Source organism: Marmota flaviventris, chromosome 5 (assembly GCF_047511675.1).
Source record: "Marmota flaviventris isolate mMarFla1 chromosome 5, mMarFla1.hap1, whole genome shotgun sequence".
NCBI lineage: Eukaryota > Metazoa > Chordata > Mammalia > Rodentia > Sciuridae > Marmota > Marmota flaviventris.
In genome coordinates this window covers 34872760-34885424 of record NC_092502.1, presented here as the reverse complement: position 1 = coordinate 34885424, position 12665 = coordinate 34872760, and the positions used below count along the sequence as shown (strand labels likewise).

The 12665-nt window shown below is 37.8% G+C and overlaps 1 protein-coding gene across 1 annotated transcript; it reads right to left on the bottom strand.

Moving 5' to 3' along the window:
• Nucleotides 1-4394: 4394 nt before the first annotated feature.
• Nucleotides 4395-5342, bottom strand: Or2v1 (olfactory receptor family 2 subfamily V member 1). The gene has a single exon (XM_027955028.2). The coding sequence runs from the start codon at nucleotides 5340-5342 to the stop codon at nucleotides 4395-4397; it is 948 nt and encodes a 315-aa protein (XP_027810829.1).
• Nucleotides 5343-12665: the final 7323 nt, after the last annotated feature.

Genomic DNA, 12665 nt, shown 5'->3' with positions numbered 1-12665 from the left:
CATGCTGTTTTTGTTACTATGGCTCTGTAGTATAGTTTAAGGTCTGGTATTGTGATGCATCCAACTTCATTCTTCTTGCTAAGGATTGCTTTAGCTATTCTGGGTCTCTTATTTTTCCAAATGAATTTCATGATTGCTTTTTCTAGTTCTACAAGGAGCATCATTGGGATTTTAATAGAAATTGCATTAAATCTGAGTATCACTTTGGGTAGTATGGTCATTTTAACAACATTAATTCTGCCTGTCCAGGAGCAGGGGAGATCTTTCCATCTTTTAAGATCTTCTTCAATTTCTTTCCTTAGTGTTCTGTAGTTTACATTGTAGAGATCTTTCACCTCTTTTGTTAGATTAATTCCCAAGTATTTTTTGAGACTCTTTTGAATGAGTTGTTCTCCTAATTTCTCTTCAGTAGATCCTAAAGTGTGCTCACATTTTTTTTAACCTGTACAGAAAGTAAATGTAATTTTGAAAATTACTGTGGATTATGTGAAGTTAATCAAATGATGACTCTAATCACAGTATATGTTACTGATGTTGTCATCCTTACTGGAAGAATTCAATTTAGCCCTTCATGCCTGGTATTCACCTTATTCACCTGGAAATATTTTTCTCTATAACAGCTTACAAAGGCCATTAAAAGCAGATTTTAGTACCAACAGTATGACTCTATGATCTTGTCTCAGGACTGCATTAATTTGTCTATTCCCTAATAAAATCTACAATGATCATAATTTCTCTAACATTTCATAAAACATCATGTTCTGAAGACAACAACTCTTGTTTTGTTTAATGGGATATATATGCAATGTGGCTACTGTAGTACAGACAAGAGTTTATGTGATAGGCATACCAACGTGTAGATGTCCTCAGCAAGCTGACCTGCTTACTACTCCTGAGTACCTCATCTTCCACCAGTAGAACCTAATTCTGAGTTCCAACATGGCACCTCTCCTTTGGGGAATCAGTGAGCCTCCTAGTGGCAGGTTGATTTTATTGGATCCCTTTCACTATGAATAGAGTAGCAATTTAATCTCACTGGAACAGACATCTATTCTAGATATAGATTTGATTTCCTTGCCTGTAATGCTTTTGATAAGCATCACCATCTATGTACCCACATAATTCCTCAGATACATTAAGATAGTTTGCCAAACATTGCTTCTGATCAAGGAATTTGTTGAGTGGCGAAAGAAAAACAAAAGGCAACAATAAACTTGTCCATGTAACTGACTGGTCTCAGGTACATTCCATCACCTACAAGCAGTTGACCAACTCATTTTCAAAGCCAGTTCATAAACTACTCTAAAAAGATGGGGAGCTATCTCATAGAATTCACTGTGTGCTTTGATTTAGTGGCATTTCTCCCATATCCATTCACCAATGACCCCATCAAGTGAAATTTGAAAGTTTACCTAATAATTTTGGATTTCTCATGCTAGAAAACCAAGAGGCAAAGGAGTCAGCAGCTCTATTATAGTGGGGGTGATTAACACTGACTACCAGGGAGAAAGGATTTCTGCTTAAAACAGGTATAACCAGGGCCATCTCCTGAGGTGAGAGTTTTTAGGGTATCTGCTAGTATTTCCATGTCCAATAGTAAAAGATAACAAAAAATACAACCATCAACCAGGGGCAGAACAATTGAGTATTCAGACCTCTTCAGATTAAGGTCTATATTACACCACTAGATAAAGTCATAACTAAGGATAGATTAAGTTGTAGTTAAGGAAACAAGAAATGGAAAGTAGAAGAAGAAAGTTTAAATATCAATTGGCAGGTTCATATGTAAGGGAGCGTGTACGTGTGTAGGCTGATTTGTTTTCTTTCTTCATATGTATGTATATTAAATCTGAATATCACTTTGGTTAGCATGGTCATTTTAGCAATATTAATATATCAATGGTTGTTGGTGACTAACATTCAAATGAGATTGTGACAGAATATGAGAGAAAACTAACAGTGTCCACACATGGATGCCCGAGTGTTGAAAGACAACATATATGAGTAGTTATACATTCTTAGGCAAAAATAAATGTTGATATTTGACAGAAGTTCAAATATTATAAAATGGTATGTATGGATGCTGAGTAGCCATGGGGAAGACGTTGCCAGTTATAAAGCCACTGCCAAAGCTTCACTCTTTGATGTGCCATTTATGATCCAGGAACGACTTTATCACCCAGACTCACTGCCAATAGGAACACTAGAAGGAGATCATAAGCCAGGAAGAAAGGAAAATATATCTACTTCTTCATGATTTCTTATTTTTCCTGTCAAAATAATTCCCACACTGTTTCTTTATCCTAACGCTTGGTTTTGCTTTGTAGGTTTTATTTTCACACTCTCAGAACCATTACAATGTTGACCTTCAGAGGAAAAAAACACTAATTAACCAATATCTGTTTCTCATTAGTCTAGGACCAGAGACTCTTCTCCAAACTCTTAGGATACCAGAACCAACCACATAGCACCCAGCCCAAGTTCCAGCTTTTCAAATCTCTCTGCTTCCTCTGAGCTCTGGAGGTAACATAAGAAGGTAGGCCAGCCTTCACAGATGTTCAGGTGAACCCTACAGGTTTCCTTGTGAAATTTGAATGCTAGCTGATCAGTGTCAACTCCTCACATGTTTAAGCTACAAGAATCCATGTTTCAATAACCCTAACATATGGCGGGCACAGTGGCACACACTTGTAATCCCAGTAACTCAGGAAGCTAAGACAGGAGGATTGCAAATTAAAAGGCCAATCTCAGCAATTTAATAAAGTTCTAAGCAATTTAGAGAGACCCTGCTTCCAAATAAAAATAAAAAGAGGGGAGAATATAGCTCAGTGATAAACTGACCCTGAGTTCAATACCCAGTATAAAAAAAAAAACTGAAATATATCACAGTAACCACAGCAAATTTTATATACGTATGGGATTTTTAAAATGTTTCATAGAACTGGGCACAGTGGCAAACACATATAATTCCAGCAACTTGGAGAGGCCAAGAAAAAGGGTTTTGAGATGTTCCTTAGTACTGATTTTGTTCCAGATGAGGAGGATCCCGGGTTTGGGGCCATTCTGAGGAACTTAAGAAAGATCCTGTCTCAAAATAAAATAAAACAGATGAGGAGTAGTAGAGAACTCCTAGATTCAATCCCCAACACCAACACCACCAACAACAAAGCTTTATAGATATTGATTCATTTGATGTTTTCTTCTTAAATTAATTCAATAAGGTTCTATTGAGCAACTGCTATTTATAAAATCAAAGGTATACATACTGGTAATACATATATGAACAAGACATGAGCCTCATGGAGATGACTTTTAAACAGTAGGAGTGTATTTTCATTTCTTAAAGGAAGATTCATAATGTCTAAAATAAAATATGGCAAAATGTTAAGTTTTATTCAAGAAGAATTATGGAGATTCAATTTCTACCATCTGGAAACTTTCCATTAAAGATATCCATATTTATTAACTTGAATCATTTAACATCGCTTTAAAATAGAGGGTATATAATGGGAATAGGACAATGCCCAACACTTAGTACTTAACAAGAGAGAGGCATTCCTGAGAGGATTTTGAAAGTAGAGTGAATTTAGTTCAAGGATGTTATAAACAATCAATAATGACAATAAAAGCAATGTATTGCTCAATCATGAGGTTTTTTTTTCATTTATGCCTTTATTGATGATTATGATACATTGAATTTATGTTTATTTTATATTCCTACCATAGTATTAATAGCAAACTTATTTTGGTCTCATTATTATCAATTGACCTATCATGAAGCCTCCCATACAATTCAGTAATACATCAAGTGGGCATACATACACACATACATAAATACTCAGGAATGAATTTATATTTTGCAACCTTATGTAAACCCAGGCAAGTTAATATTATATGGCTATATAAACTGAACTTAGGACTGAGTTTCAAATTAATTTATTCTTTGCAATTTCACAACATAGCATAAAATTTCCAGAGAACATATTATCACATATGTATTGTGAACTAAGTGTATTAACCCCACTCTTTAATTAGAGTGATAACCAAAGAAGGTTAATTAGCAATATTTGCAGATTAACATTGTTCTAATCTAATTTCATTTTTGAGCCATGTGGTCTCATAATGGGAAAAAACAATTTCCAAACATCTCTGCTTTATTTTTAAAGCAAAGTTGATTTGATTCCCAAGTCCTTTTTAAAATGTGCACATTTACCTTTCTTCCTGTTAAAAGCACGGTTCAATCATGAGGTTTTAGATTGCATGTTCAAAGTCCCTGTGGGGTAGAGCAGATGTTATGAATCTTGTTTAGTGAAGAGGACACAGACATTCACAAAGGATAAGTGAATTACTGATGCTACCCATTCAGGAGATAGCACACTGAAGACCCTGGCTCTTCAGTGCTGGCTGTCAATCCTGCAATGGCCCAGCCCTTTCCTTAGTGCTCCCATTACCTCCCGGTTCCTCAGGCTGTAAATGAGAGGATTGAGCATAGGAGTAAGAACTGTGTAGAATATAGAGACCACTTTGTCATGGCTAGGGACCCTGTGTCGTCTTGGCCTCAGATAAATGAACATGGCTGCCCCATAGAAAAGAGAGACTGCTGTCAGATGGGAAGAACAGGTGGCCAGGGCCTTTTTACGGGCCTGAACAGAGCGCATATGGAGCACAGCCCCCAGGATGCGAGCATAGGAGGCCACAATGATGGAGAAGGGAAGCAATAGCATGAAGACACAGCAAGCAAAGAGCAGGGTGTCAAAAAGGGATGTGTCTGCACAGGCTAGTTTCAATAAAGTTGGCACCTCACAGAAGAAGTGATCCAAAGTCCTTGAGCCACAGTAAGGTAAGCTCATGGCTGCCACCATTTGAATCATTCCATCCAGTATTCCAAAAGCCCAGGAACTCCCAGCAATCTGGAGACAGACCCTCTGACTCATGAGCACAGGATAATGAAGTGGGTGGCTAATGGCCACATAGCGGTCATAAGCCATGAGTCCAAGCAAGAGCCCCTCTGACCCCACAAGAGACACAAAAAATCCAATTTGTATACCACATCCCACAAAAGAGATGGACTTCCTCCCAGTCAAGAAGTTGACTGCCATCTTTGGTACAATGTTACAGACCAACATGAGGTCCATGAGGGAGAGCTGACTGAGGAAGAAGTACATGGGTGTATGAAGTCGAGGATCTATGTAGATGAGGGAGATGAGGAGAACATTCCCACAGAGGGCGACCATGAAGACCATCATGACTGCAGAGAAGAGGACAAGGTCAGTCTGGCTGTGGGAGAAGATGCCCAAGAGGATGAATCCATCTATGGATGATTGGTTCAACCACATTCCCATGGTTTAGTTACTCACAGTTACCTACAAAGGTGGACAGAGAAATTCTGAGCCTGAGTTACACATTTCATCTCTGAATTCTTCCTCATTCAGATAAGTCTTCTATAATTCATCAGACTTCAACAACACTGCTTTGGGACATGCAATAGAATGTTCTTTGATATTTCCTTGACAGATGAAAAGATCTTGCCAGTACATAGGATTGGATATTGTGTCTATATTTGTACATTCTTATACCCAGAAGACCAGAAACTGAAGTTTTTGTGTCACAAAACTATTAGTCAATCTTCTTTCAGCAGATAAAATCTTGGCAATAAAATCTATGGCAACATAAGGCACTGACTTTTTAATTGGCATCACATGGACTTGGTAAATTATATATGGACTATGAGAAAGATAACCTAGATATGTTATTAAAGGAAGAATAAGGGTTTTGAGATGTTCCTCAGTACTGTTTTTGTTCCAGATCAAAATGTTGGAACCATTTTTTATTCCAATATTTCTTTCATTCATAGATTCAAACTATATTTAAAAAAAAAACTCTCGGTTGAGATTCAGCATTTCTTTGAATTTAATTAGCTCTTACTATCCTCCCTGCAACTATTTAGTCTAAGACAGCATTCTCCCACAACTGGCTTATTTTATCTTCCTCACTGATCTCCCAGCCTCTCTCTTTGAATATGATTTTGCTAACATAAATTATATGATATAAATTTTCTTGGAAAAGTATGTCAATGACTTCCCAAATTACTTCAAATAAAATCCAAATCCTTGTAGTGCCAAGCAAGGTACTCAATTGCATGTGCACATGTACATACGCATACACACACACACACACACACACACACACACACACATAGACACGTACCCCATTACCTCTTAGTTTATTGCAAGATATCCTGTTCTTCTTTGGAGGTTTCCGGAGATTGAACTCAGGAGCACTCAACCACTGAGCCACATCCCCAGCCCTATTTTGTACTTTATTTAGAAACAGGTTCTCACTAAGTTGCTTGGTGCCTCACTTTCCTGAGGCTAGCTTTGAACTCTTAATCCTCCTGCCTTATCCTCCTGAGCAGGTGGGAGACACTGCATCTGGCAAGATATCCTTTCTTTTTTAATTAATTTTATTTTTTAAATACTTAACAGCGGAATGCATTACAACTCTTATTATACGTTTAGAGCAAAATTTTTCATATCTTTGTATATAAAGTAAAGACATCCTTTCTTGACCTGAATGTAGTAGGAGTTCATTATCAGATTCCTTTTGATGAAGAATAATTAGTGATAATTCAAGAAATACCCTCAGGTTATAAGAAGATTCTCCACAAAGAATGAAATTACACCTCTGACATATTTGTAAGCTGGTTTATTCATGTTTACCTTATCTCACTGCAAAGATGAAGTGATGCAATTACACAGGACACGAGGCTGTCTGTGCAAAGATCCAGAGTAATTTCCTAAATGAGGATGGAACAAGCTAGATCAATGACCAGGGAATTAGCCATAGGGCCTGTTTCCCTATAGAACAGAGCATGTACTGACTTATGCTCAAAAGGATGTGCTCAAGTGTCCTTCCAAACAGTAATACCCAGATATGCTATTGGTAGGAGCAAATCATTGTTTCCACAGCCTTAAAGCACCATCTTAGCCATACTGACCTCAGTCTCAATCATCCAACAGAACAACCCAGGTTTTCCCTATCCCTCACAGCAGAAGTTACTCTTCTGTGCTGAAGATGTGTCCAACAGGACACAGAGGCACTCAGCTGTGTGCACCTTCAAGGACATGCTCTCCCACTGCTCTTTCCCACCCACTGTCTTATATGAGAATACCATGTAGTTGATGAAGGACATTTCTTGCTCCATCCTGGGTGGCTCTCTTGAGCTCCTATGGTCATATTCACTGTGTGTTCAACGCCTCTCCTTGTGTGTCCAATGGGGTTGCCCTCCCTAAAGTGGAAAAGTGGAGCTCTTTTTCTACCCTGAAGAAATACCTATCCTCACCTCCTTCTCAGCTCAGTTAATACTGTGTCTGTCCAGGTGCCCCAGTCACATAATGTAGGTTATCCTTGACTCCTCTATTTCTCAAGCACACATCCCAAATATCCAAAACCACTGCTGGGGTTGGGGTTGTGGCTCAGTGGTAGAGCACTTGCCTAGCTTGTATTAGGCACTGAGTTTGATCTTCAGCACCACATAAAAAATAAACAAAAAAAAAATAAAGTTAAAAAAGAAAAACAAACACTGCTGGCTCTTCTTCCAACATATACCCACCCCAGAACACTTCTCACTCCTGCCTACTCCTATTTAGCTATGCCATCATCATTGCTCCCTGGATAATGGAAATGTCCCATGACTTGATTTGCCTCCCAATTCCTCACTTACCCCCCCCCCAGTCTGCTGACTCACAACACTAGAGTGAACTATCTCTATTAGAATAAAAGCCAAAATGATGCCTGAATAAATGTAAGATTTTCATCAGTGGGCCCTTTCACATCACCCAGACCTCTTTTCCTTCTGCTTTCCTCAGAATTCCCTGACTCCAATCTCACCAGCCTCCCTGAATTTGCTCCCATACTATAGGGAGACACCAGCCTTGGGCACCTTGGCACTTGCTCTTGGCTCCTCACAGAAGGCTCTTTCTAGATATGCTCTGCCTTGTTTACTTATCTCCTCTTTACCTTCTCAGCAAAGCCATTCCTCAATGCCCTATTTAGAATTGAAAACCTTCTTCCATCCCTGATCACTTTCCAGCCTTCATTGTCCCAAAGCATGAAAGACCAATAAGGCACACTGCCTTTTATTTGTATGGATTTGTTTGTTTTCTGCCTTCCTGACTAGAACCTATACCTCCTGGTGACACTTTTGCTCAGTATGATCTTGGGTTCCTAAAATAGTGCCTTGTATATACTATATTATCAGTAAATAATTGTTGAATAAATAATAATAAGATTGTGGAAACAAATCAAATTTCCTCCAGCATCTCACATGCTATTTTTTTTTCTATCTAGCCTTTCTGGTAGGTGCTCAGTTGCATTTTTTTTTCTAGAAGTAACAACATAAAATAAGCCACCTATAGTATTCTTCTGGGGATGGGAAGACTTTATGCCCCATATCATCCCTCTCTTTCCTGCCCCTCACCTTACCTCTTCTCACTTATCCTTTGCCCTTTTTCAGTAAGCCCATCTTCAACCCAGGAACATATAGCTAAATCCCAATCCAGACAAAGGGAAAAAGAAGAGGTAAAAATTAATAAAACATTAGGGAAAGAAAAAGAGAGAGTTAACAGGGCATGGTGAAACACACCTATAAACTCAGCAACTCAGGAGGCTGAGGAAGGAGAATTGCAGATTGGAGGCCAGCCTGGACAATTTAGCAAGGCCCTAAGCAACTGAGTGAGACACCCATCTCAAAAATATGTTGAGGGGGGCCGGGGATGTGGCTCAAGCGGTAGCACACTCGCCTGGCGTGCGTGCGACCCGGGTTCGATCCTCAGCACCACATACAAAGATGTTGTGTCCGCCGAAAGCTACAAAATAAATATTTAAAAATTCTCTCTCTCTCTCTCTCTCTCTCTCTCTCTCTCTCTCTCTCTCTCTCTCTCTCTTTCTCTCTCTTTAAAAAAAAAATATGTTGAGGGCTGGGGATATAGCTCATTGGTAAAACATCCTGGGTTCAACCCCCAGTTCCAAAGAGAAAAAAAAAAGAGTGAAGAAAGAGAAATAGATCAAAGTAAGAGGTAAATGACTAACTAAAAGAAAAAGGAAAAAAACATTCTGATAGAGGCAGACAACAGAAGGAAAGGATAATGCTGATAAACATATAGAAATGAAAACATGAACGGATAACCAGCATACAAATTGTAAGAAGAGAGAAAGGAATTGACAAGAAAAATACCCTCTCTCATCTTTGGGCAGAGCTCCTACAGAAAAATAAATCTGGCAGTGTGGAGGAGTTTCCAGCATCAGAATAACTTCATTTTCTTTCCCCAGTATTTGCACTTACTGGTTGAGAGGAGACACAGAATAACTGCTCCCTAGTTTTGATCTCCTCCTCATTATCTCCAAACCCTCTGCCAGGCTGTGGATGCCCACATCGTCTGTGGACTCTGTAGTTCATATATTGGGGCTCAGATAGACAAGAGCCTCCTTTCAGCCAAAGGGAAAAATGAGATAGGAAATGGAAAGATGGGTCAGAACCAGCATCTGTGCATCTGATTCCACCCACTGATGCCTGGCCACTTTTCACAATGCACTCACCTTTTACCTGAGTCACAGAACTATCTCCTACCTCCACAGAGGTTCTTAACACTATAGACGGATTGAGGAGGTAAAGACAAATGACTCCTAGGGGAGCCCACAAACTCTAGCCCTGGAACAGGAACTCCCAAGCTTACAATTAAAAAGACCCAAGAAAGGGAGCATGGGGAAAAGACGAGGAGCTGGGCCAGTGGGGCAGAGTGAGGAAACCCATTGGGAAGGGCCACAGGGCCAGTCAGGGAAAGGAATGTAAGGAAAGTTTCTTAATGTCCTATGCCTTGCCTTTTTCAGCACTTTCCTTGTAACCCTCAGGATTTTCATGGGGATTCTGCCTATGGCTACCCCTTGGACCCTGCCTGCAGCCAAAATCCATACTTTGCTTGCCCTCTTGAACTTAGTCTATAGGAATAAGCTGTGAATACCTGTGAAATGCAGAGATTCTTTGTTTGAGTCAAAGGTAAGCACTAAACACAATCCTGGCTCTGAGGCATTACAACCTGGTGGGAGGGAAAGAACAGCAGCTAGGCTCACAAGATAGTGACATGGGGGTTACCCATCATCCCAAGCTGTTTCAGACATTTCTGTAAGGTCAGTCAGTGCCTTTCATGACTTGCTCTAGACAGTCCCATGCTCTACACTTAAGTTTGTCAACCTGGTATAATCATGGAGAGCACTCCCTTTTCACTCAGTGTCCCAGGTTGGACAATAAATTTTATGGTCACTCTGGTGTTAGCTTTATGTTCCATGGAAGCAAATATCTTTTCAGAATGGTAAATTCATTAGAAACAAATGTTACCAATTTATCTTTTCCTCTTAACTCTAGTTTTAGTTTTATTTGACTGATTTTTACTTTATGACATGAATAAAATATCTCAACCAATACTCAAACTCTGGTATCTCTACTTCTAAAGGACATAAATCCTATCATATCAGAGCCCCATGCTTAGGAACTCATTTAACCTTATTTACTTTATTCTCTTAAATATAGCCTTATTGGGTGTTAGAGCTTCAACATATGAATTTGGGGGGACATAAACATTTAATCCATAATACAGATCAATGATACTTTTTAAAAAATATTTATTTCTAAGTTTTAGGTGGACACAATATCTTTATTTTACATTTATGTGGTGCTGAGGATCGAACCCAGTGCCTTGTGCATGCTAGGCGAGCACTCTACCACTGAGCCACAACCCCAGGCCTCGATGATACTTTTGACTTTAATATCAAATAAATGTTTTGCATAATTAGAGAAATTGAATCAAAAATAAAAATTTTTCCATTCATGAAGCTTTCTAGTTTAGAAACAAACAATAAGAAAAGCTGATTTGAAAGCATCAGAAAGATATTAAGATAGGCCGGGGTTAGGAGTCAGAACCATTTAAATAAAAAACAAAAAAGGGAAGTGTGCTGAGGTGATTTCCCCTTGAGGTATCTATTGTATTGACTAGCATAAACCTGGAAGCTCAGTGGTAGATCACTCTTCTAGTATGCATGAAGTCCTGGGTCTGAAGACCAGCACTGAAAAAAAAAAAATTAAAAATAACTAGCATGGGACCATGAGACAATAAACTAAGTATAAAACAGAGACTAAAGACTTGGGAGTTTAACTGACTTTTTTACTGAAAACTTGGAATCTGTTTTTAAAAACTTGAAAGGACATTTTAGAACTGAAAACTAATAAACTAAAATTATACATCCGATATGTATATGAATTTATCTACGTATCAGATACAGTTGAAGGCAGGATAGTTACCGTCAATACTTATACTGAAGAATGATGGCTGACTTTTTTTGTCAGATATGCTGGAAACCAGCATATTTGAAAAAAGCATTTAAATTACTGAAAGAGAATAATTCCAACTTAAAATTGTATATAACAATATACCATGCAAACATTAACTAATCATGTGTCATTTTACTAATACCAGGCAAAAGAGATTTTAAGCTAAAAAACATTACTACAGAGAAGTAGGAATATTTTGAAATAATTAGAGTCAATTAATCTGGAAAATATAACATGAAATTTATATTAATTTAATAAACTGAAAATATGAAATTAAATAACTGACAGAAATGAAAAATTAGAAAAATCTCTAGTATAATGGAATATTTTAACCCATCTCTCTCAGCAATTGATAGAATAAGAAGACCAAAGGAAGTAAGTTTACAGAAGACTGGAATAAATTACTGGTATACTTGAATTAATTAATATACACTTACCACACCACACTTAACAATCACAGAATCCACATTATCTTTTGTATTTACAAATATTAGGTGTGTACTTGGTCATAAAACTGTGTCAAGAATTATCAAGGATATTCCATGCTTGCATATTATCAAAATGGATTCTACTGTTATGAATAAAAAAGAATCTATTTAAAAACACCCTGCCTTAGGGCTGTGGTTGTGGCTCAGCAGTAAAGCATTCACCTAGTACGAGTAGGCACTGAGTTCAATCCTCAGCACCACATAAAAATAAATAAAATAAAGGTATTGTGTCTAACTCCAACTAAATAAATAAATAAATAAATATTATTCTAATTAGGATCCCATTCTTACAGTTGTTCCCAGGTAAGTTTTCACTTGCAAAACTTGTACAGGACTAAAACTTGTGTAGTTCATGCAAGCCGTTGTAGTGGATGACTGTATTTCTGAAACACCTATAAAATGTTTTATCTCAAAAAATGGCAAATACTTTGACCCTTGTTAATCTTCTGTTCCACTTAGCTGAATTTAAGGTTTTGTATTCTAGCAGCAGAAATAGATATTTGAAAGATTCTGACATAGGACAAGAACATTGATCACAGTTCCTAATTTTCAAGTAATACTAAGCAAATTAATTCAGAAAGAAAAAATGAGCCATGGATATAACTCAGTATTGTGCAGCATGTATGATGCTCTGCATTTAATCCTCTCAAAAAGAAGAAAAAAAGAAACACAGTGAACAAGGAGAGGCAACCAAACAAAACTAGGAAAACAATACATTAATAAAATGAGATACTTGACAAAGAGAAATTTTTTCAAAAATCTAGATACTGTAATAATAAATTAATTAATAATAA

Excerpts from the sequence above, each read along its gene's own strand:
- Or2v1 (XM_027955028.2), bottom strand. The coding sequence starts at position 5,342 with ATGGGAATGTGGTTGAACCAATCATCCATAGATGGATTCATCCTCTTG.